At 34.5% G+C, this 27,295-nt stretch overlaps 1 protein-coding gene across 3 annotated transcripts in view; it reads left to right on the forward strand.

The window, feature by feature from the left end:
• The window catches only part of GLRA3 (glycine receptor alpha 3), an 85,146-nt gene that overhangs the window by 6,620 nt on the left and 51,231 nt on the right, over positions 1 to 27,295 (forward strand). For all 3 annotated transcript variants that reach the window (XM_058024485.1, XM_058024486.1, XM_058024487.1), the window contains exons 2-3: positions 14,641 to 14,768; positions 19,975 to 20,042. In XM_058024485.1, the coding sequence (XP_057880468.1) occupies positions 14,641 to 14,768; positions 19,975 to 20,042 (196 nt within the window). The remainder of the gene's footprint in view (positions 1 to 14,640; positions 14,769 to 19,974; positions 20,043 to 27,295) is intronic.

Here is a 27,295-nt window from a genome sequence, read left to right on the forward strand (position 1 = left end):
GGGGACAGCAGGGAGAGTCAGGGCTATTTCTAGGTAGGAACTTCCCTAAGGAAGATCAGTCCTCTTCAATATCATTATTACTGAAGTTTCTTTCTGGTGACACAAAATATAAGCAAAATGCAGTTTTCAAGGGAAACAGTTTAAGACCACAGAAAAGGTAGAAAATTTCCAGAATACTCTGGTCTGACATGATCATGGTCACTGATGGGGCATTGAAATAGTGGAGCTGCACAAGTCGTGGGGCTATGACTAATACAAATCAATGGTTAGAGGAGAAAGAATGGCAGCAGGTTATCCCGAGGCTCTTCTGGTGAAACAATAGAGTAGAACACAGGAGTACTAAATTTTCTCAAACAGTTCCTTAGGCTCAGTTAATTGCTATGAACCTGCATGGGATTCTTAGAGTTAAAACTAATTTAGGAAAAGTATCATAAGCAAAATCAAATCAGCTGTAAAATTTAAAGAAACAAACTAATTTTTTTCCTCTAATAAAATTCAAGATGTAGTAATAACTACATCACCTACTGTCTTAATATTTTTCTCTGTTTTGCATTCTCTCTTTGATATAAGATAGATTTTTAAAAACATTTAATCTAAAAAAGGTATTGGCTTATGCTGCCCATCACAGCATTGCTCAAGGCTTCATATACTATGTACAGTTTACATTAAGACTCCACTATGTCTGGAGTTCGAGTTCCTTATAAAAAACATTCCAAATACCTTCTCCCTTTCTGAATTTTGAAAGGTAAAATGTGAACCTACTATAATCCTAGTATCTCTGAAGACCCACAAGTACCAGAACATGCAATTTTACAGATGATTTTTCTACAAAAATTGGCTGTTAACAATTTTGTATGATTTTTACCAACACTTTAATTAATTTTAATTTCACAAGTAATCACTCAGCAGAAATACCTGGCTAATACAATTATATCAGCATGGTTCTCATAGGTTTCTTTTCTTTTCTCTTTTCTTTTCTTTTCTTTTCTTTTCTTTTCTTTTCTTTTCTTTTCTTTTCTTTTCTTTTCTTTTCTTTTCTTTTCTTTTCTTTTCTTTTCTTTTCTTTTCTTTTCTTTTCTTTTCTTTTCTTTTTTCTCTTTAAAACTATTATGATGTTACATCTTAGTGGGAGACTGCACTTAGGGACTATTTCAGGACTGATCTTCGGGACTATTTTGTGAAAAGTTGGTTTAAAATGTTCTGGCATAGAGTGGGACTCAATTTCTTAAAAGATCTTGAGTTTTTGTCCTGCTAAGTCTTGTAGTTTCATAAAGGGTTCAAAACTGCAGTGTCCTTTATGAGATTCAGAAATGCACAGGAGTCCATCCTCTGGGCTAGGTAGGCTAAGACATCTTCAGGGACCAAGTGAACTTGCAGGTTTGTGAGCAATATATGTGCTGAGTAAGAGTTGCCCTACTAGATAAAATAAACACCACAAAGTGGTAAATTGCTGGCAAAAATAGAAAAAATACCTTGAAATCAATCATGAATAAAGTGCTGACTTCACACAGCGAAGTTGTGCCTAACTCCTGTGTTTGAGAGTAAATGTCCATTCTGTGCCTAAGTACATACATAGAATTTTGGGAAGGGATGTGCATCTGTGGGATGTTTTCCCTGATGCTGTTGGGTCAGATCCATTACCTCTGACTCAGCAGTATTAGAACTAAATTCAAAGTGGCCAGATTTCAGCATCATATCTGGAATATATCACCCAAAAGACTTTTTTTTTTAAATCCATAGTGGATTTATTCCACACTGCTTTATTCCGCTAGAAGAATTCTTTGTGGATTGTTTATTTTCTTTCCTTTTTTATTTTTTTTTAAGAAGCAGATTTATCAGAGTTTGCTTAAACTCTTAATTTGCAAGACTTACAGTAGAATAAAATATCTTGTCACTTCCCGCAGTTCTTGTGCACTAAGAACTGATAGTCAAATGTTTTGAGCATAGTGTTGCAAGTTTTTACCACACAAAATGAATATGAAATGTCCCCACTTGAGACAGAAATATGTGATTACAAAAAGTACAATATAGCAGGGAACTGGAATAAAAAATACTGTTTGGAAGTTTCTCCATATATGTGTTAAAATTTTACCTTTTGTCTTCAAAACTTATACCCAAATTCTAACACTCTGCAAATGAGCTCTCAGAATATCCCTCTCTCTTTACCTCTTTCTGTTGTTTCTCTACACATCTTTGGATCCAAAAGTGCTCAAATTTTCACCCGTGATCAAAATGTGAGCACAAAGGCACTTGTTCAGATTCCCTAAATAATGGTTAACAGAATGCTATTTTTCCTCCTTTTCATCAGGGATGACTCCTTCAGGAGAAAATGGATCTTGCACATAATAAAGCCTTTAACACTCTTTGGGAAGGAGGCAGTGTCCTCAATGCTCTCATGATGGTCCAGGGAAGGGGAGAGGGTGCTCTGTCTGGACCCCTTGCTCATCTGGTGAAGGATTTGTGAGGACAGTGGGGGATCAGCTCAGGTCATGATCCTTCCTTCTCTCAGCTTATTTGGAAGTTTTTACACAAAGTTCCTAATACTGGGATGATAATTTAAGCGCTGCCATAATGAAGACTAGAAAAGCAAAGACTGAATATGTATCTGAGGGGAAGTTTAAACGCCACTTTCTGTGTGTGAAAGAGAATGAGTGTAGTGGACCAGGATAATTTTGGAGGAAGCATGAAAGGCTAGCAGCACTTTTTTTTTAACCTTCACATTATTTTCTCTGACTTATTCCGTAAGGAATATGCTTCAATGCATGCATTAGGAATACTGGGTTCTGTCATTATGTGGCACGAATTCTGTCACTCTCATCATCACCCTGAAGCTCAACTCTGTTCTTGTTAAAGAAAGTCTTATACTGATTTATTACAGTGTTGATCCTGGATAGAATTAATAGAAAGGAAAAAATTACTTAATCCACAGATCTCCTGTAAATTAACACGGTTGGTTAAACATCACCATTCCTGTCTCACAAAAAATTCCGAAGCTCTGAAAATATTTTCTCACTTTTTAATGCATTAAAATAATTCTAAGTTGCAGAAAGCAAGAAAAAAATCTCCTAATTCTTTGAGGAAGATGTTCAGAGTCTTTGAAAATTAGAACCTGAGACTCCAACTTCAGTTTCCATTGACATTGGAAAACTGATTGTTACTGACAAAACAGAAAAGACACTGAACAATAATCCACTCAAGGCTGTCAACATTTCATAGAGCTACATTGAAACATATATGTTTCCTTTAAACTCCATTTCATGAAAACAGTATTTTTTCAACTAGAAATATTTTGTCTTATTTGAAAACTCTAAATTATTAGCAAGAACACAGATCTACGCTATAATTAGCTGACTAGTCAGAATAAACAATTTCATGAGAAGTATTTTGGAAAAAAATACTTTGTATAGTGAGTTTTCAGGCTATATTCAGCTCTTCTCTAACAGAACTTTTATCAAATTTATTTTAGAGAAAACAAAAAATATTCTAAACAGCCATCTCACATGTTCACTCAAGATCCAGGACGGATATAGAGCTTCCCTAAGGCAAACAGAATATCGTGTCATTGAATTGTGGGTCAGTCTTTACAAATCTGGAGTTTTAATTCAAAATCAATTTTTTATCTAGTTTTGATAAACCTCAATTGTTTTATTCCAATGTAAGATTTTCTGACAAAATTTTTATGCATACAAAAAATTAAGAAGAAGCGCAGCAAAGAACCCATTTTTGGTTTTGTTTAGGGTTTACAACCCATAAAAGTCAATTTTTAAAACAAAATATAAAAAAGGATCAGAATACATATGACATTCTAATTGGCCATTAATTATGATTGCAAGAAAGTTGTCTCTTCTGCAGATGTACACTTCAGTGAACACTGTTCTGGTTATACTCTTAAGAGTACAGCAACCTAATAAATGCAAAGCTGATGGGGCACTCCCATAATAGTTAAAAATCCCTTAGAACTGAGAAACTCAGTGATAAACATCTCTACAATTTAAATGACATTTTGAAATGTATTCTAAACGCAGAATGAACAAAGCAGCTACACTCTGCAGAATTTTGTTTGCAGAATTCACAGGTTCTTCCTCGATCTAGGAAGAATTGCCTTGAGAAAAAGCAGCTTACAGTCAAAAGTCTCACTTGCATTAATTTGCCTTTCAGCCTTGCGTTGCCTCACTGCCACCAGCTGCATTAGCATCCATTATGGTGGTGAAAGACACCAGTCAGGGGCTGTGCAAGGTCACTTGGTTAGGGGAATCGTGCCTTAACCATGACAATAAATGTAATTATTCAACCCTGACAGCTTTTATAGAAGACTATCTGGTGTAATAACAGAATATTCGAGAAATTGTTTTACTTGGTCATTTTGCCATCTATCCATTATGCCTATAACTTTTCTGCATTATTTAGTGAATACATGAATTACTCTTTATAGTAAGATAATAATGCAAGTTCAGAATTCTAGAAATAAGTGGTCTACAGATTATGTAATATTTTTTAAAATATTCCATTCTTTTTAGCCAAGTACAATCTATCAAAAAAACCCAAACCAAACCAAAACAAAGTTAATTGAATTTGAAGAAGATTTAACTATTTTTAATCAACAAATAAAGTTGTCAAAACCTAAACCCATTCTTTGGGTCCTTGGAAGAGTGAGAGATTTGCCAGAATTTGAATATTTGAAATATTCTCTGCTCCTCTTTGAGTTAGCATTTTCCTCCCGCAAAAGTAGGCTGAATAAAATAAAAAATGGCAAGAAACTAAGACCTGAGTTTAGATAATTTATAAAAATAGGCTATACAACAGGCTAAAAGAATATTAAATAGGTTCTTCTGGGAAATCAATGAAAAATATTCAGAACGGAGTCCAAATTTATAAAATATATTAATTCATATGCTGCATTGCTGAAACTGGCAACAATAAACTTGTCTTATACAACAAGTCAAAATCACAGAGACATCCTGTAGTTTGTTTTATTCATATTTTAATGAAGATAGAAAGCCTTGCCCGTAGGATTATGAAGAATGCCGAAAATTAGTTTTCTTCTTTTACCCTAAGAGATTATTTTTCCTAAGGAAAGTCTAAAGCATTGTGCTTATATATATGAACTAAGTCACAAACAAAAAAAATTATATAAATCTAACTTTATCTAGACTATAATATACTAGAATGATGATCATTACAGATCAACTTATTCAGAAGACTTTAAATCACATTATTCTGTTTCTTTTCTCTCTGTTGAGCTGAAACATTCCACTTCAATCTAAAGTTTTTTGAAACTATAGTCCATAATTTATGTACTTCATGTTAACATGTGTTAAACATGTGTTTACTTCAGCATGCTATTTTACTTCCATCACAAACATGACTAGAGGAAGATTGTAGAACTGTATTAATAAATGCAAAAAAAAAAATATGGCGCCTTAAAGGTATCAGGAACATGAAAAAATGCATGTAACTATTGCGTAAGCTACAGGAGCACTAAAATTTAATGTTAATTCTGTAGCTGAAACAGAAAAAAAATTCAAATCTAAAAGAAAAATACTTTTCTAATAGTTGCATTGAAATTCAATCCCCTATATATTTAATGTAGCTTTTATTTATAGCCACTAAAATAATAAAGAATAAATATTTAGTAAACTTAAAATAGAAAGGGGTTTTTTGTTGCACCTAAGTACTGTTACTTTGGCTGAAAATATGTCCTGATGCAACTCTACTTATCTCCGCAGCTGTGAAAAATCAGTAGAAAATCTAAATTTTACACAAAATATTTTAAATTTTCTTGAGGGCTTTTCTTAGAAAATATCTTTTTTAAGTCTTGGTGATACAATGCTTCTGCTCCTCTTAGTTGATGACCCTCTGGCAAACATGAGTTAAGAATTCTGTGTTTGTTCTGATAAAATTATCATTATCTAAAACATTGCAGGACATGAAAATCTGCATTTTCTTTGCACAAGGAACTGTCAATTTTATGACCTACAACAAGTAAAAGAGATTGCATCTTTAATTAGCAAGAAACACATTATTGTCAGTTTTAGCAGAACTACAATGAAATCCTCTTGCAATCTCAGTCTTTGTTAACACATTGCAAATTTAATTCTTTCTCTGTCATTTACTATCACTGGCTTTATTATATGCCAGCCTCTTCCACTATTCTTTCACCAGAGGAAACTTTTTTTTGTCCCCCAGAATTAAATTAATTTATTCACCAATAAATCATTATTCAAATAGAGTTATTTTCATAATGGAATACAAAGGAGTTGGAAGAAAATTATCTCCTTGTATTAACCTTGAATGGTAGATGTTAACACTGTCTAATTCAGGCATCTGAACTAAGAGTTCAGTTTCCCTGAGTTCACAGTACAGATAATGTAAAGAGCTTGTCTTCCAAGGATAATTCAGAGGAGGAGATGAATTTTGTATTTCGTTTTGTTTCTCAGAAGAAAGTATCTCTGTGTGAGCTAGAATGGAGCAGCAGTGACAGATTATTTACTATGTCACTTTCAGTACTGGGTCCATGCAGCTGTGACCCCCTGACATAGCTCCTGGCCTTCCAGAATGGCCCTGGATTTTCATAAATAAATATTGCTGATGAACGGCCTCCAATCAGAAAAGTCTGTCTTTTATTTTTTATGAAGCATTTTAATTTATTTAAATTTTTAAAAAAATTGCTTAAAAATTTTTATCCTGTCTTCTGAACTCCCACACCACAATATTTGCTAGTCTTTAAGGTTTCCAAATTTAAAATTCTTTATTGCAGTAAACCATCGAGACTTGTCCTTCTCTCCTGCACAGCTATCTCAGTCAGTTTAAACACGTTACACCTCAAAAGAATATCTGTGTCATGCCACTTAACTGAACAAATGCATTTCAATGATAAATGATGCAAAAGTTCAGAAAAAGCTTAGCTTTATCCCAAAAAATCAGAAAAAAATAGTATTGTTTATGTTTTACATTAATGGATTACATTTTTTGGTGTAAAATTGAAAGCAGTTTTTGTCTTTCTAAAGAGAGAAGAGTTTATTTCTGTAAAAACAAGGAAAACACTAATTTGGATCAGCTTGAGGCCTTCAGTAATCATTCCTGTTATATTTTATTTTTTTATTTTAAGATAGAACATGCTGGAACATTCTACTGTCAAAAAGTTATTTTTGTTCAGGTCTATGCACCTCTTGACTAATGTGTGCAAATTATGCTCACTATAAACTCTGATCTTGTTAGTCCTTCACCTACTTAATTAGTAGATCAGATAGTTAGACATTACCATTACAAAAAAAAGGCATATTTTTGTACCATTACAAAAATGCTTCTGACCTCATCAAATTAAAAGCTTGCTTTCCCCATTAATTCTACCAAATGTATTTGATGAAGTTCTGTATCATTCAGAAGACACTTTGAATGCTTTCTTCATATCACAAAATCTTATTGCTACAGTTTTCAAAATGCAAGACACCATCAGATGATCCAACACCACCAATTAGAGGATCATTTCCTTCTTAGCAGACCTCTTAAATTTCATGGTTACACTGAATATTTTTTTGTTTTAAAAGCTGATGGATTCTATCACCTTTGCTTACAGCTATAGAAGCAAGGACACTAGTCATGAGGTTAATTCTCCTAACCATTGCTGGTGAATCAGTGAATAAGTACCACTAGAATAATTTACTGAAATGCTTTTGTGTAGCAATATATGTGAGATGCAATTAAATGCATATTGGCTGCAGTTTTTGCTGTCCTTCTAAGGGTGTAATTAATTTCTTTGAACTTCTCTGGAAAGTATTTTCATATGAAGTGCATTAAAACATTCAAACATCAGCTGGAGAGAATGGACCAGAAACACAACATCCAGTTGCTCCAGGGGTTTGGCCACACTTGCTGTCTGAGAGAATAAAGTTAAATAATGAAATGAAAGACCTACTGGACCATCACAATGCACGTAGTGGCACTGTAGTACGCGTTGTAAAATGAAATGCAAAACTTCAGCCTCTCTGAAAGACTGAAATGGATTGTGTTTGAGACAAAATTAGTAATTTATGATGAGATTAAATGAATCCCCAGGACAAATGTGACAGTAACTTAGTGTTAATGTGAGAAAACATTTTTTCAAGAAAAAATGCGTCAGTAGTTTACCTATGGAAGGGAGAAAATGAACTTACCAAATAATTCAAAGATAATTTGTATCAATTGAGTTCAAAAGAAAGTCTGTGAGACTCTGGAGACTACTCAGAGTTAATTTGGATAAATGAGCTGATTGTCCTAAATTGGACTTGGAAACACCTCTCTAGGAAGTTTCCAGGAAGGTATAATTACAGCACACCATATTCTTTCTCTGCCTGTCACCTCCTTGTAGCAGCCGCAAAATGAGAAGACTCAGCAAATGGTGTAAGATGTAATTTCTGCCTTCCCTTTTGTCTATACTTTTCTTATTAAGCCCCTCTGGAGTGACACAATCTTTTTTATAGATATGCTGATAGTACTCCATCACCATTTTTCTTCAGTATTTTCAAAAATATATATGTATTTTTAAGGCTGAAACCACACACTGAAAACAATTTTTAATACCCTACCTTGAAGATGAATGTTTAAATGAAGGAAATCAGTAAAAAACTGCACTTTCTGCAGTACAAGAATGATAAGTCTCAAAGGTAGTAGGCCTGAAATCACATTTGAAAATGTGCCTTTTAAAATAAAGCTTGTATAAAGCACTTTCATATGTAAAGTTTCTTTCCCTTGTTTGTGCTTCTGTAAAAATGTGCAGAGGGTCAGGATAGATAGACACAACTTACAGGTAGAACACAGTAGTTCTTCAGGAAAAAAAAAGACATGGGAAAGCAATCTGATTATCTGATGCTTTTCAGCCTTAAATGTTTTCGAGAAGGAAACATTTGTGGGAATTGTATATGCCCTTTGAAGAGTTTTTTCCTATAGTTTTCTTTTGGAGGAAGAGAAGAGAAAGATGTTCTCTCACAAACATTCCTACTTTAAATAGACAATTCAGGAGCACAGATTCATGACCCATGCTTTATCTTATCATGACCCATGCCTTATCTTGGTAGCTAAATTGCAAGCTGATAGATGAGACCTCCCATTTAAATTCTGTAGATTTTGGTGCTCTGGCTGTATAGCTGTGTTAACCATACTTTTTTTCAGACTTCTGTAGCAGCAAATATTTTAAAAACATAAAAGAATCAATCATAATGCAAACATATTCTCAGGAGAGGATTAAAAAATAGCTGAATCCCATCACCTGCAATCACAGTCATACATGTCACGCTATCCTAAGGTCTAGCTCCATCTTGAAACACACAAGGCTATCTATCTCTGCTCAAAGTGTTATACTATTCCATAACTAAAATGTTTCAGTGGTTGAAAGTCTTTTAATTTTGATCTAAATTTATTCCTGGCAACTTCACATCCATTTGCTTTCATGACAACGTTGTCATTTAGCTTACAATTCTTTATTCCTTGCAGGTGCATGTCATAGACAGAATATTTGCCTCTCTTTTTCCTAGTTGTGGTCAACCTCTGATTCTTTAAACTGCTCCTTGTTTATGGGCAGCTCAAGTGCACTTTCCATCCCAGAGCTCAAGTTCCTACTGTGCAAGGAGCTGATGCTCATACAACTGCTTAGTAAGTCAAATACCCAGCTGTGAAAGGAATTGAGCAAGAAGAGCCAACATTACAGCTGTAACTTTCAGACCTCATTACAGCAGCTGCAAGCCTGCCACCCAGCCCTTGTGTAGAAGGACCCTGAGAAGACATCATTTCACACTTGGATCAATGCCCATTGCTTCCCTTCCTTCAGTCAAATCAATCAAATGCCTTTTGACAGTCTGAAGATTTCTGCATGAGATTTGTAATGTTTAATTTTAATTTAGCCTGCTTTTCTATATATCATTCCTTTTCACCAACCTAGCCATATATGAAGAACAATACCTTATATTTTATTAAATTTTTTCATCCAGAAAGCTGTATTGTCTTAGTTGGTTCAATCTGATCTTCTGTTATTAAATTGTGTGTCCAAATTCCCATTTGAATTTGTCCAACTCTCATTGGTTTTTCTTCTGCTTTTATTCTTTAGATAAATATCCAGCATTTTCTGCTATCTTGAGATATTTGTGCACTTCAATCAAGCTATTTTTTTTTTCACTCTTCTTTTTTGATAAACAAAGAAGATTAAGCTTCTAAAGTCTCTTACTTGAAGCAAATTTCCTTAACTCTCAGGTCATGGCTTTTCAGTACCTTTCCAACTGCTTTAATGTCCTTTTAAAACTCAGATGTGGAATTTGATGCAACATCCCAGAACTGGTCTCATTAATATCGTATAAAATAATAAGTGACCTTCATGCTTCTACTCACTCTTTCAATCTTCCCACACCACTGGATAACACAGCAGCACAGTGAGAACTTCACCACAACAGTGCTGAGTTGTTTCAGGAATTCTGAATCCTTCTTCATTGCTTTCTCATGTTCACAGTTCACACATCTCTTAATATCCTCGCTCTAATTGTTTTAAACTCTCCTACTTAAATGGGCTGACTTCAGGAAATCAGAATTTATGTCTCTGTCAATTCTTTTTGCATTTCTTAGTTTTAAACTATCAATTACTTTGCATTTTCTTTTCAGATTGTAGGTGGCATTGCTGAATGCCATTCTTATCAGTAGCTTGCTTTCTCAAATTTAGGATGTGGTAGCTGATCTAGAGAAGCTGCCTCTAGTTTGTGTCAGGCTGCTTCTTCTCTCTAACATTTATATCCCACTTGAAATATCTTCAGCTTGACCTAACAGTTTCTGATTCAAATATGACTCTTTGTAGGTAAAGCACCTGTGATTTAGGAGAGTTTACTATGTCAGTGATTGAAATTCCAACTTGACAGGCTTCAAGACATTGATGCAAAACTCATCTGTTCTCAGATTTTTGTCAAAAAAAAGGTTAATGGACAGAATAGACCAGAGACAGGAGTAATTATAGTCCTTGTGATTCTCATTTTCTGATCTTGTCTGCTATTGTGTGACAGTTCATTTGAAACCAAAACTGTAAGTTTTAATGGTGTGAATTTGACTGGTCAGAAATAATTTTTTAATATATCTTTTGATATTTTCAATTTTTTTTCTTGATTCTTTTCCACAACTTCAGTTATCAAATTTCTTTTCCATTGTTTTTGAAGGCTTAATTTTCATTTTAAAGATTTTCAGGAGGCATCCAGGAAATTGAAGTCAAGTACTCTTCTAAGTCTGAAATTGGAAGATAGCATAAATCCTTATAGCTGATAGTAATATTTGCAAATAGCTCACAGGAACAGCTCAGAATCACTGCCAGGGAGACCATTCTTGTTGGAAACTTTCCCTCATAAAGTATGAACAGACCAGAAGACTGTCAGGTTATAATCTCTCTCCAATAAAAGACTTCAGCAATGGGAAGCTTCTACCTCCAAAAAACTGTATTGCTTTGTTTTCCAGTAGTTTAAAGTTGCATTATGACTTTATGTTAAACACAAGTCCATTATACCTTGCTGATATTAAAATTCTTGCTGATATTAAATTCCTATAATTCTTTCTGTTAGAAAATGCATGTACAAATTCTTTAAAGAACTGTGACAGGTCAGAATGAGTTCCCTCTGGAGGCACGCAAAGCCATTCCTGGACTTATGCAATAGTTGTGTATCGAGGACAAAGTTATGTGCATTATTAACACTAAAAGGAGCTCAATTCTTGGTTCATGAAAGGAGTCTACCCTCCTCTAACCCCTTAGCCAGAGGCCTAGCTTTCACTGTGCAATACAATTGAAGAGCCCTCACCATGCAGAGTAAATTTTTATATTAATCTGGAAACAGAAAATCCCTTCCTAAAATCCAGTGCTTTACTTGGCTTTTACTACATTATCAAGTCTAGCTCTTTTTTAGCTGGACGAATATTCCACATGGCAGCTTTGACTGATGAAAGTTTTGTTTTTCCAATAGTATTGTTGTAATACATATTTTCAGTAAAAGTTAAATCAAAAGGGCAGAATTATGCAGAATTCAAATAGCTTTTTCTCATTACACCCCAACCTTAGTAAAAGGGAAAATATTCCTTGAAGAAATATTTAGCTACAAATTACAAATTACTTTTGAGATAAAGCTTGTTTATACAAAAGGTATTAATTATGCTGAATGTATTCTTTTCATAAGCAGGCATTGAATTATTCAAGGTACTCTGAGACTTAAAACTGACTTATGAAAGCAAATATTAATGATGCCATCATATGAAACAATAAATGTCACTTTGAGAAAATTCATAGTCACAGCAATTTCTATTTTTCCCAGTTAGCTTTAGTTACCCTAATTTCAAATTACTTTATTCCATGGCAAAGCAAGAGCTACAAGTACAACAAAGAAAGGTTTACAAAAATTCCAGTGAAGTAAAAAAAGAGCAAAGAAACAAATTCTTCCTTTCCAGCAAATGACATTCAAGCAAACAATGGGCCTTTCTATATTTGAGTTCTGGATAATTTATGTATATTAAGAATAAAAATATAGGATTGTATATCCCATAGTATAGAAATTTCATATACCTAAAGAATAGAAATATAAGTTCCTTTCAGAGGACTACTAGAAAGAAATCTAAGTGTTTAAGTGTATATACTAAGTGTATACACACAGTAACTTGCTTCTCCTGCCTTCCAAGTAGATAACACCCAACAAAGGGTAAACTGACTCTTGTATTTTATTTGCTTTATAGACATTAGTGATGTTTTACAGAAACAGTAATCACTACAAGTTGTAATAATGTGAGGAATCAGGTCCATTCAGAATGATTGATAATGAAAATTGTGGCAATAGGATAATTTCAAACTGAACTACAAAAGGAATATGTTGAGTACTTACTTTCTCAGAAATGGAAATACATTCTGCAGATATGGGAAGAAATAAAAAACTAAATTAGCTATTGAAAGAGTGTAAAGAAACATTTCTTACTGAAAGAGACACCAAAATATCGAAAACCATTTAGAAATATCCAACAGTTTAACAATTTATGAACAATTTAAGAATATACCAATCAACTTACACATAGCATAGAATAAACACTTGCTAAGCAATTAACTCAAGGATAAAATTTAAACCTTCTGCTTTAATATTACAACCGAAAGACTTAATTTCCATTTTTAAATAAAATATGAGCAAATAATAGCATTCTAGAGGTTTCTGTGTTCATACTCTGTGTGCCCAAATTTGTAACTCTCAAGCACTAATATGAAATCTTTTTTTATTTAAGATAATAAATACAAATTTCAAACTTATATGTTAGCAGACTTTCTAAATCAAAGTTTCTATAAAACTGTAACTTTTAACATCCTGGGTAAAAGAGCCTTGGAAAGAAAGAAATTACATTCTCAGTCTGTGCTCCACATGGCCTATGCATGCACACATACTTTCATGAAATTTTTCCATTTTGATATTCCATCCATTGTTTAGAAGCAAAATTTAGCATGGTTTTCTTATGAGCCAGAAAATTCCTAAAGTCTTTACATTATTCCCTGTGTTTTTTTATCTAAACAAAAACATATTTTAGCTGTTCTAAAAGAGTGACTTGATATGGAGACAATGAATTGGGTAAGTAAAAGAGGTTTAAGTCCTTCTGTAATGGTTTTTTTACCTGAATTCAGCACAACCATGCAAAGGTCTTGATCATTTTTGAGACTCCAAAAGCCACAAATAGTTTCAATTGCACCGTGTATCAAATATTACTCAAAATTTATGTATTTTCTGACTGTTATTTTTCCAGTGTGTTGGACAGCACTCAAGAGTTGTTCCACAAAACATAAACTTTTCCTTTGGGTCCCATGGCTGACCACCGTGCTCTCTTAACATGTGCAGAACACACTTTAGAATGTCAGTGGGAGTTGTGCATGCATATGAAGAGGGAGCTATAGGAGATGACATTTGACATGTGGCCCTGAGAAGAAAAGTTTGCCCTAAAACAGTTTCTTCAGTAAATTGTTAGGGTTTTGCATTATTTTTTTGGGTTTGGTTTTTGGTTTGGTTTTTTTTTTTTTTTTTGGTTTTTTGTTTGTTTGTTTGTTTGGATTTTTTGTTGTTGTTTTTTGTTTTTTACCCACTTGAAGACAATGTTAAATACCACCTGCAAAGACACTGATCTGTTTTATTACAGTTACCTATCAACATAAAGCAAAACTTGGTGATAGTAGTCCTATTCTAATAAATTCCTTAGTACTTTTTTTGTCTTCTGATCCAGGTTTCTCTCACAGCACACACAGTTAAAATAGATCAGTCTCAGAATAAGCTCCACAATAGGACATCCTACATATGCTGATGACATTATTTAACTCTGTCATAATGATATTGATTATTACTGACTGAAAGTATTATTAATCTTCAGAAGTTCTGAGGAAGAGGTAACCTATAACTGCAGCATAGCATAATAAAATGCATGTATGAAATGACAGATATAGAAAGAACTTACTGTTTTACTTTCTTTACTACTACTGTTTTTGAAGTATTATCTAGCTTGAAAGACTGTCTTAGCTTTCCTGTTTTCCCATTCCTACAAAAATGAACTATGATTGACTAAATAAAATCAAAGTTTTGCTAACAAAACTTCTAACAAATTTTTGTTTGCTTGTTTGTTTTTCCTCACTGCTAGCTTGGTAGCCACAAAGGAAACAGACAGTGCAAGATCTCGTAGCATGCCAATGTCACCATCTGATTTCCTGGATAAGCTAATGGGGAGGATGTCAGGCTATGATGCGAGGATCAGACCAAATTTCAAAGGTAATTTCACAACTAAACTTTCAGGTTTTCAGTATGTCAGTATTACTGCTCACAAAAATGCAATTTCTGAAACAAATATGAAAACTGAGAGGTACATTCCCTCAAAAAAAACCAAAATAGTGCTTTCTTTTGCATTTCTTTTGTATGTGTGGCAGCTCATTTCAGTAGCTATACCTTATCCTTCAGTAACTATACCTTATCCTTAGATTTGAGTTATCTGATACAATTTGTTAGTTTCTTGCATTTCCTGAAATGCTTACTGATGGATTCAGATTCCCAGCTTGGATTGCCATAGCATGAAACACTACAGAAAGCAAGCTCTTTGAAAGATTGGCCAAATCTTCATATCTGTCTGGTTCTCAAGAGTGTGTTAATGACATTGACCATCAAACTGAAGACAGCTTATCTTAGTTACCAATTCTACCACGAAATTATATTCCTCTTTCTTGGGCCCCATTTGTGCCTTGAAATGCCAAAAGGACCATCTTTCCTCTTGTTCTTTTCTCTGTTCCCAGTTCTCCACTGAAATTTTAAGTTCTCAATACATGGAATTTTGTCTTGGCATGTGCCTTTTATGCACTTATCACAAAGGAGATTAAATTAAAACAAAGCAGTTTCAAAGGCTGAAACACTTTGCAAATGGAATGACTGCACTCTCCTGACAGTCTTAGCGTATTATCTAGATCCAGGCACATTAAATATTTAATGAAGGATTACACAAACTATATTTTTATATGAATGTGGAAAGTATCATACATAAAAAGGCCATCCATTCTAGTCTTGGAAGCCTGGGTAAATTTGACTACCCTTCTTTCTGAAAAAAAAGGAGATCCAGTGTTATAGTGGGACCATATTTAACTATATTACTAAATTTTTAAACAAGGTATCAGTCTTTAAATTACCCAGAATATAAATAAAGTTTTGAAAGAACAAACCTATTGTGATTAAAAATTATATTATTCTTACTTTGCCTTAGTTGCTTTGTTCTATGCCTATCTTCTTGAGTCCAAGAGATTCTCTTAGCTCTAACATTTCACATAAGCCTCATATAAGGCTTTATTCCATGTTTACTACAAAAATTTTCCTACAAGCTGGCCGTGCTTTCTCCTCTAAGTCATCTGTCACTGCCTTTCCATCTTAATTCTCATTCAGCAAGAAATGTTATAATTTTTTGACATCTCCAAGTTCCAGAAACTTAAGTGGTTTTGACTCTAAAGCCACTGCCATGCGCTGGTTTTACCAGAATTTGCTCAGTCTGATTCATAAGGACCATGTAAGAGATTTGTCAGATTACTTCCTCATCAGCAAGCCATAAACAGTTGCTTGTGTATATATAAACTTGTTACCCAGGATTTACTGCAGCTGGAAATGCTTTGCTCTTTTTTAAGTTAGTGGTGCTGATATTTCTCAGGAAATTATAAACGTGCACTGGAATTTTAAACACATCTCTATATGATTTGGGGATTGAATTTTATAGTTTGTCATGGATGGCATCCAATCACAATCTTCTGATGGGGCAACAGTGAAGAATAGGCAGATGGTTTAAAGATTACAAAATTAAATGCAGTAATTCTTGAAAGTATAATTCAAAGGATTTAGAGCTTTGTTTTGTAACTATTGAGACTTAAAGAGACAAAACCTAATTTGACATTGTTCCTTTTCAAAAACTGCACATTCTAAATCTTCTGGACAGCTATGCAGTTTGAACAGATCTGCCCAGAATGATTCAGACCTATCACTAAGAATAAGTATCTCCTTAAGTGACTTTCCCACTTTTTGGTTAGTTTTATTACTCCTACAACAAGTGCTGAGGCTTAATGCCTTTTTAAAGGTTTTTAATTAGTGATAGCTTCAAAGAAAGAGGGTAAGTACTAAAAAGATAACTCAGACATTAATTTTAAATCTTTTTTTGTTCCAGTAAAATTCCTATGCAGACAAGATTTTTAATTACCCATTTTATTCATAATTAATCTTGGTCAAGGAGACAAAATTATATATTTTGTCTCTGTGGTCTGCTTTTGGATATGGCATACTGCATATGAGTTCTTGTTCAAAAAATATCATAGAGAAGACATGGTGTTTATTCAGCTATGGAATACACTAGGAAATTCAGCATCATTGTTAAAGCTTTGTTCCAGTTGCATTTTTTTTTTTAATGTTACATTAAACCTATAGCAAAGTGCTATATATGGCTATATGGACTCTGACTCAGTGTCCCATTGCAGATGGAAAGTATGGAAAACACTTAATTGCCTTTTAAATTTGAACACAATTATGTATCCTAGATGTAAAAAATTTAAATATCAAAGTAAAAATTTGGTCATTTATATTATATATAAAATGCAAAGTATTACTTGCTCTGATATTGGCAAGATTTTTTCAGCAATCATTAGTTTAGAAGCTTTGAAAACCAGGACTTAATTAAAAAAAAATAATTTTGTTACATATGGTTTCCTGATCCCTTCTGGAAACTTTTATATATTTGGCCTTTTCATTATCTTCTGGCAATAAAACCTTTATTTTTTGGAATATTAAAAAGAATTTTTTTTGTTTGCTTTAAATTTGCTGATTATTTTACTGATTTTATTGCCATGTGACATACTAAGATATGGAGAAATATTACCTCCTTTTGATCTTTGCAAAGTTGTGTATTTGCATTTTACTGCCTACTGTGTACCTTTTCCAGTGTTTTCTACTTAAGCTGATTTTGTCTGGCAGCTTTTCATAGAATTTTTGATCCTTTTTGACTTTTTGACATCTTTCTTCCTAATATATATATATTAATTCATGTGATGTATTTACATATAATATTAATCTGTGTCTCTTATTTATAAAAGTTCTCATTATTTCTACTAGTTTGGCTGGTACAGAGGTAAGATTTGCAGGGTTAAAGTTCATGTCCCCCACCATCATATCTGAAATCTGGGTGGGGGGGTTTGGTTCAAGCTATACTTGCAGAACATGGTAGACATTTCCACTGATTACAAAATTGACACAGGTGACAACTGACTCACAGTGAATTGTATTTCCACAATTCTGCAAAGATTTTTATAGTGTCTGGATTTATATCACCTCAGCCAGTCAGTTTGTTCCTGTTCACTTGGTCTGAAATGTCTTCTACAGTCTTCATACAAAATTCCAGCAGAATGGCTCTAGTATTTGACACAGCCAGCAATTGGAGACAAATGCTGCTACAAAGACTTCATTTGGCTTTTCTGCTCTGACCTTCTTCACTTCCATGGATACTTTTATACCTTAATCATCTTCTTTCAGCTTTCAGATCTTAGCAGGATTCTATTTTTAATGCCTTGTGAACAGCGATCATTGTTAGCTTTTCTGTCTCTAGTGAGTTTTAGCTCTATTTCTTTTCTGTCTCTCTTTAATCTATGTTCAAGTTGCCTGAATTCCTGTGCTGGAACATGACTTCCAGCTTTTACAACTTCTCATTCGTGATTCTTTGTGACCATATTCTGGGAAGTTCATTTTTACTCTCAGCACAGTGTCTTTGAGTTAACTCTAAAGCATTTGGAGGCTACTTTTAGCTTCCACTTTTGTGTCCCTTTTAACTACCTATTAACTGTTTTATTGTAAGTTGAAATTAGGCATCAGCACTGTAGTGATTTAGAGCTTTTTCTTAATAAAAGCAACTATGTTGATAAAGCAAGCATATTTTAAAGTATAGTGCTATTTTAAACAAGATAGTATCACATCAAATTTGAAAGGATGGCAGGTACTACAACATGGAAGTGTTTGAAAGAAAAGCTGCCTTGCAAACAAATGACTAATATGGGCAAGAAATACAATTTTCTCCCTGACAGTTTTTAGTGATTGCCTTCATTCATGGTCCCTAGCTTTCCTGTTCCCCTTGATTCTTTTCAGGAGTTGAGCATGTAAAGCTTTTACTGAATTCTCAGAACTACTGGATATACTCCACAACTCTAAATAATTAACTGTGTATCAAAGTGACTGCAAGTGCTACCTCCTTACCTGAGAATTCTGCTCCATAGGTGTAGTCTTGTAGTCAGCAAAGAGTGAAGTATGTGTTGAAGTGTTTTGTTAGAATTGTTGTAAAGGACTTCAAAACAATTTTGCTCTCAGAAAAGAAAGCTGGATGTTCCAAGTTCTGTCCTATTGGGAGAATTTTTAATGGACATTCTGATTCTTCAAGTATTTAATGTGAATTTTATTGGTGATGTTAGATTTTGCTAGTTGCAATCCACCAGTAGTGGCAGAGGAATTTTTTTCTTCGGTGATACTAAAAAAGAGATATTACATAAAAGTTTATAAGGCCAGTCTTCATATTCCAGATACAGATCTCTCATTGTTAGACTGCTTGCAAAAAGAATCCAGGTTCTCCCATGCTGAAGTGGTTTATTGATATAAGAATACTGCATTGTAGGAAGGTAACAAAAAAAAAACCTGGAGATGGAAAAACCTTGCTTGGTTTGGACACAGACTGAAATTGATAAGGAATAATGGAAAAATTAGCATGCTTTTCCACAGTGACATTTTTAAAGTGACTTCTGGAAAATAATTTAAACCCTTTTCCATGAAGAGGCAATTCCTTGTTCAGTTATCATAATGACTGCTCTGCCACTATTGATTCTTCAAAATGCAAGATAAGACAAAACAACAGTTGACTGAGGGCCCATGGTAACAAAGAATTCAGTTATAAATGGACTCAAACATTTTCTGAATTTAAGAAAAATGGGGATAGAATCTAAATGACTTTCCTGTAAGCAGTAGAGATAGGAGCAGCAATAATGCATTTCTTTTCCCAGTGATGACAGATAACATTGAAGGTAGAAGCTGCCTTGAGTGAACAGTCACTTTCCCCTCTAATTTTTTGCATTCTCACTGAAATACACATAAAATATTTTGAATATATATTTCAAATGGGATGTTGGGTTTTTTTTTTTTCATTTTTTGTATAGAAGCATGTGTGCAGGTCTATACTGAACTTTGTTTTTGCGGGTTTTTTTAAATTGCTAAACGTGGTCAGATAGGTAGTGTGCCTTTGACAAAAATCAAAAGAAAATTATTAGAAACCGTTCAATTTAATTGTGTGCTAAATTACTTATGAATGTAGCATTATTTCCTCCAAAGTCAGTAAATATTGTTTACAATGGTTTATATTGAACAAACAATCAATAAGCAATAATTCTGGAACAGGGACTGGTGGGTTTTTTTTTTTTCTCTTTTGCAGGTCCTCCAGTTAATGTCACATGCAACATATTTATAAACAGCTTTGGATCCATTGCAGAGACAACCATGGTAAGATATTTTAACTAAGTCAATGTTTGAAGTTCAAATGAAATATGTTCCATGAGCTCTAAAGCTAGCCAGGGCTTCTGTTCAGCTGGAAATAAGGGAAGAAAGAAATCCACTTCTGAGAATGGAAAGTGAGAATTCCTAATTTGGCAATTGATTTTTTTTCCCAACAAAAATTTTCATCATTATACCATCACACACAAGTAAAAGTAAAGCCAAGGCTAGAAGGTTTTTTTTAATGATTTCTACCTAAGTTTTGACAATTTCAATGAAATAATTGTTAGATAGATATTAGTTTCAATAATGTTCCACCTTCCTAACCTCAAAAAGAGCTAATTCATTAAGCAACTTTGTTAATAATATTTTTTAATTTCATCATGTACAGTGTATACTGAGATGAATAGTTTATTTTAAAAATCCTTCTTCCATAGGGTTATTGCAGTGAAATAAGAGAAATGACTAAAACTTTAAACTGGTATATAAAATTTGGAATAAAAAGAAGATGGTTGCATATTTTTGTACATATACTTAAAATTTGTCCACTAAAGAAAGATGATACAGTACAAAAAGATGAGATTTTAACAAAATGAAGAGAAGAGGTCAGAGTGTAAAGGTAACAAAACAAGATATTGAACTGTGAATTGATGAGGACCCTTAGGATAATCTCACTAAAAGGTGAGACATATGCTCGTAAATTAGAGTATATAATCACTAAAATTCAGTGTGGGGAGATATTGGCATTCCTTCTCTCTACAAGCGTTTCACATTTGTTTGAAGAAAGTTAAAAACACCTCTTTGAAAACAGTTTCATAGTAATTTTGGGGCAGAGTGGGTTAAAATACAGAGAGATGACAGAACAACTGTGGGAGTTTGTAAGATCTAAATATATAAAACACTCTGAAATCCCAACAATTTCAGGAGTCAGGATATGTATTTAGAATGACAGAACTGAATTCTTATAGCAAGAAAAGAAAGAGAAAAATCCAACCCAAACAAACAAAAACCTACCAAAAAACCCTGGTGTAACCAAGAACCAAGGGCCTTTAGTTAGGAAAACAAAAAGAAAAATTCATATAGTCTAATATTTATACCCCCTATCTTCAAGTGGTATTAACAACTGCCTGTTCTTTACCTACCTTGGAACATAGTAGTGGATGTTATTGAGAGATGTAGATGATTTTTTTTTCAGATAGAAAATTACTTTAATTTGTATTTGGGGGCCTTTCCAGATTGCAAATCCCAAACAGATTGACAGGGCATCTAGAGAGATTTATTCAGGTTCAATCAGAGGATTAAGCAATACCCACATGATTAGAATAGCGTTCCACAGCTACTTCCTAATGTCTGGACGAGTGGATCTCGTCCAAAAGAGGAGACAGACCACAAGGTCAGTAAAGTTCAAAGACCTAGCCACTCAACTGCTATATAAAGGATATATACAAAGCTAGAGTTGTTAACACACAAAAATTGTCCTGAGTTTGGGAAGAGGACGACCAAGTTCACTTCTCAATTGGATTTTCTCTCCAAAACCAGAGAATTTTAAACATTTCCTTTCAGTGCAACTTACTTAAGTTAGTACAATATTTCTATTTTATAATCAAACTACAGTCTGCTCTGTGTTACCTCCAAAGCACATTGAAACAGTCAAGGTAGACAATGACCTGGTCTGTAACAAACAGTTCCAGGTAATGTAATGTGTTACAGAAAATACCAAACCTGGTCGGAACCACAAGGTTTTTCATTCTCTTATTTTCATGCATTCAGAAACTGGACATTTAAGTACAACCTTGACCTTCGTGATGCTTGTGTTGTGTTAATAATGTATTCACTGACATAGCTCAAAACAGACTTCTACTTATTGTCAGCAGCTGATGACCTCTCAGAGGCTCAAACATTTCTTTGCAGAACAAATGCTTTTGTCTAGATAGGACTTTCAATTGTGTGGTTTATTAGCTTTTCTTCTCCCTAATACTGATGGTGAACTTTTAAAAAACAGGAAAATCTTTCTGCCTTTAAATGACAATGAAAGCAATCTTGCATTTCACAAACTGAATTTTTAACTATAGTTGATTCACTGCAGTTCAGTATGTCTTCAATTTTCACTATTTTATCAATTGAATTTATTGTATCCCTTAAAATTCAGGTACCTATGTCTTAACTCATTAGAACAAATTCTTAGACTCAAAAAGGACTTTTAAATTGTTGACAAATACCTCTTTTTCCAAACTGCAAACAGAACCGCTTAAGTAAGCAACAAGTGCAAAATAAAAACTGGCCACTGATACCTTTTATTTAAAACTACTAGCTGATAATGGGGTACATAAAGTTACATACTAGCTTTAAAGGAGCCCAAACACATCCAGCCCTGTCCTTCCCTGTCGCTGCGGTTACCCCTGGAAGTGTGCTTCTCTGTCCGGGCCTCCCAGGGTCTCTTGCTGATGTCCAAAATCTTTGAGCTCCCTCTGCTGCCTCGGCTGTGCATAACAGAGGAAACAGGCAGAGAAACAAGGGGTTAAAAAAGCCCGCGTCGCCTGCAAAGTAGCCCGGTGCCAATTTCACACTGCTGGGCTGAACAGCTCTCAGTAAGGACCAGGATGTGGCAGTGGGCAATGGGAAGGGCAGTGTGTGGCTCTCGGGCAAGCACATTCCCTTTGACTCACCTACACCTGCTCTAACAGCTCAGGAGACACAGACAAATCGAAAACGTAGTTTTATTTGGCTTACAGATTGTCAGCTCTGCAAACTGGTTTCTTTCTTTCTTTCTTTCTTTCTTTCTTTCTTTCTTTCTTTCTTTCTTTCTTTCTTTCTTTCTTTCTTTCTTTCTTTCTTTCTTTCTTTCTTTCTTTCTTTCTTTCTTTCTTTCTTTCTTTCTTTCTTTCTTTCTTTCTTTCTTTCTTTCTTTCTTTCTTTCTTTCTTTCTTTCTTTCTTTCTTTCTTTCCCTTCCTTCCTTCCTTCCTTCCTTCCTTCCTTCCTTCCTTCCTTCCTTCCTTCCTTCCTTCCTTCCTTCCTTCCTTCCTTCCTTCCTTCCTTCCTTCCTTCCTTCCTTCCTTCCTTCCTTCCTTCCTTCCTCCCTCCCTCCCTCCCTCCCTCCCTCCCTTGTTTTTTCACATTCCATTCCATTTCTTTTTCTCAAAATGCAGATCAGATGGTTCAGAGGAGCAGGGAAAAGAATGCCACCTGTTTCTAGGAAGCTGAGTTGGACCAAAGTGATTTTAAGTGGTCATATGAGCAGTTTCATTTATGTCATGTATGCTCTGAGGAGGCAGGCAAAAAAAAATAAATTGCATAATTGAAAACACCCTAAAACAAACTTTTATCATTGGCGCCATTTAGGATCCAGCCTCACCAATTTTTCTGTGTTATCAAACTGAATGGTAGCACCAGATCTGTGCATGTCTCAATGATATTCACAAAGTAAGAATTTCACACTCATCCTCTAGACAAGAAAATCTCCTATTTCTTCACACATATAAAGGAAAACCTAGGACCAGTGTTTCATATTTTACATGTTGCTGTTATTCTGGGCTTTTTACACAGAAGAATTTAGAAATCTGGAAGAGTAAAAGATTAAAAAATTGTGAAAACACAGAATAAAACTACTATTTCATTATAATGAAATTAACATAACATATTTAATACAAATTAACATGTGAAGTTTTTCATTGGAGATAAATAGTAAACACCTAAGCACACATAACATTAAAAATCTGACAAATTGGTTGGATTGCTTGATCACATAAATTAAATATATATTGGCAGTACAGGAACTATTTCCTACAGGAAAGCCAATACTTTTCTTACTGGTGCAGTGGAACTTAAATTTCAGCTTTTATCACAATACCCTAAAAATTTCCTTAGATAGCTTTTCTAGCTCAAGCTGCACTAAGCTTGTATTCACATTGTATCTCCTAAAGATAAAAGATTTTTGTGATCATTAAGGGCAGAGTCATATATATTGTTGGTAATTACCAAAACATAAGAAAAGAGATTATTCAGTCACACAAGGTCAAAATAATATCAGTGCCAACATTTTCAGCTGCAAATGTTCAGAGTCAGAATACTGAATACACAAAACAATTAGTCTATTGGGTACGTAGTAGGCCGTACCAAAATATCTGCTTTAATTCTAGGAAATGTGACTGATAAACTTGGTCAAGGTTTTCTGAGTTTTAAAGGTTAGGTACAACACTGACCTTAATGCAGATTTACAGCAATTTTGACTCAGAGTGTGTTAATACGCTTAGCATAATGCATGTGCTTAAAATGCATTGAAGGGGACGCTCACAGAGAGACGTGATGGAAAATAACAACAGTGCAGAAAATTAACGCTGAATTAACTAATTTAATTATAGTCTAACACTCTTAATTAATCTCAATTAACAATTGAAAGTCATGTCTCTTATTTGTCCTTACCATGTTTTTGCTCAGGGGTATTTTTTTGATTCAGTCTGAAAAGACTTTAATGTTGATAGGAAGCACGTTATAGATTTTTCTCTACTCCCCCCACTAATGAGATCATCTTGCCTTTGCAAATAAAATATGCTTTTAAATCACACCAACACATTTTTAAGCCAACATAATTACGGTCCTTTCATGAGCCACAGCTCTTTAATTTCTTTAGCTTCATCTTTCTTCGATAAGCATTCCTGATTTTGTTCTATCATACCTATTCTAGGTTGTCTTTCACTAGATTGCTTGGAAGAAGAGTTCCCTTGTACACATTACAAACCTCAATGCTAAAGAGCTTCATCAAGCATTTTTCCTCAAATGAATCATTTAGGCTGATATCTCAAATACAAAGAAATAGATGCCTTTCTTTACTGAAAATACACTGAAAAATCTGTCCAGTATATATAGCAATGTGTTAATACTGAAGTGTGAAGAAGAAACACCTATGCTTTGTATCTCAGATGAGTGAAAGCAAGGCCTCTCAATAATGGCCACTTTACAGTTTCAGAATTAAAAAAAATAAAAAAAGGTCCCTGTTTGACAATCAACTCTCTTCTATCATGGCTCAGAAAAATGGATTGTTCTTGTGCAAGTTTGGGCATCAGATTATATAACATCCTTTAGTTGTTTTCATACACTGGCCACTGCCACCCTGATCCTGGGTTACAGAGTCACAAGTAGACAGAGATTTTACAAATTCTAGTGGGTCTACAGCTGTCCAGTTTGTTACATGTCCAGAGTAATCCAGGCAAATCCTGCTGCTGAACCTGCATTCTAAGCAGAGAGATCATATCACCCTTCTGAGATTCAGCAACTATTCCATATTAGGAAATAAATGGCATATTTTTTTTTTCAAATGTAAAAAGGAATTTCTATATGTAAGAGCATCTGTAGGAGTGATGGGGGTCACGCATGGTGGGACGGACAGGGATGAGAGATCTCTGCAGCCAGGTCGTGGAACTATCGGTTTATTGCAAAGGGTGTGGGTGCAGGGCCCTGCTGGGAGCTGCCAGCCACAGCCCAGAGCAGGCCCGGGAGAAGAGAGGCCTAAAGTGTAAGAGAATTAAAGACAAAGGTTTAAGAGCAGAGAGCATGTAGAAAGGAGGGGGTGAAGAAGTGCAGAGGAGAAGACGAAGAAGTGAGCGAGAAAAGAGTGAAGAAAAAGCAAAGTTCCCATTACAATACAATAAATCTTCAGTGTTGAATATTCAGATTCTCATCAACCAATCTACTACAGCATGCATATCCTATAACATTTCCATACAACCTATAAGAGTCACTACATTACCATACTGTGTTACATTTTAAACCCTAAATCTTGCTCTTTCGGCCCTATCTGCCAAGCTGCAGGGTCTGCTCTGACCCTTGGACCTGCCTGCTTGCAGAGGGTATTGTTTCATCAAGAGGGGATTACCTTCAGCTGGCCACACCATTGTTTTCCATTTGTTCAGTAACTAAGGGATCTCAAAACTTGCTTTCATTTCAATCTCGCTTTTAGTTTCTATATTCTCAAAATCTTTTGCCAGGCAATCACATTTATAAGGCTTTTCTGTTACATCCTCCCCAACACCTATACCCACTGATTTTCCAAGCAGAAATGGAAAGCATTTTTATGTACACTTCTGCTCTGGAACTTTTAGTTTAGGATAACTTTTTAGCTGGGAATTTTTGAATTCCCTGGAAATTGTGGTGGAAGATATCATGTAAAACACTGGCCGGCTTTACAACAGTATAACAAAGTGAAGAGGGACAAGAAAATATGAGGCAAAGGTATCAGAGCCATGTTCCAAATGTCTCAACAAGTTGCAAGGTGTGACGTGGCATTGCATTGCAACAGTGGATCAAGGTTGATGTGCTGTATTGCACATCACTAACAGGTGTTGAGGACTTGTTTTCAGAGAAGCTGGTTAAGAATGAGTTCCATTTGAAGCTGTGCATAGAACCATGAGAGTCAAGTATCTGATTTGCTGATATATCCAGAAAATCTCTCTAGACTACTACCAAATGCATACAGTATCTCATGCTTTGACTTCCTGGTCCTGGAAGAAATGTCAAATCAGGTATACAATTATCTATACCAACTTCAGGTATAAACAAGTTCTGAAAACAAAACCCATTAGTCAGAGATTGTTTCTTAGGTCTAGTGGTAGCAGTAGTAGCCTTGCTGCTTGTGCACTGGGTCACATGTTTTTTAATTCTTGTTTACATTAATGGAAGCCTAGCTTCAAATATTTTTTACCTCATTTGAAGAAAAAACTGAATCCAGACCTACAGTTGACTTACTACTCTAAGCTGGAAGTAATTGTTCTGGTTTATCTAAAATAGGTAAATATTTACCAGTGCAGGTGTTATAATCAGCTCATCCAGACATACAAATGTATCCTTCTTTCTGATGCATTTTAATAAGCATTCTTAAAGAATTTGAAAAACACTGTATAATACAGAAAGCTGAACAGCTCAGTTTATAGGCACAAAGCTTTCTACTTCCCATAGCACTTAGTGCAATCATTAGCTACAGAAGACCTGAAGTGACCTCCTACATCATCAGCTCAAGGCCCTGCTACTGCGTACAGTGCTGCTTTAAATACTACTCATCACCTGTTCTAACGCTTCCTAAAACCAAAATGGTTTCTTTACAAACTTATCAAAGGTTCTTCCAGAATCATTATCTTCTCATTCCAAGGGAGACAGCCTTTAGTTAAATTTTTATATCCTTTGTTTACCTAAAGTGATTTAATCTTCTAGCAAAGCTGGGAAACAGTTCACACCTCTTATTTCCTCTTATCTATGTTTGTTTACACTGAAT

The sequence above is a fragment of the Melospiza georgiana genome, chromosome 5 (assembly GCF_028018845.1).
Source record: "Melospiza georgiana isolate bMelGeo1 chromosome 5, bMelGeo1.pri, whole genome shotgun sequence".
NCBI classification, from domain to species: Eukaryota; Metazoa; Chordata; class Aves; order Passeriformes; family Passerellidae; genus Melospiza; species Melospiza georgiana.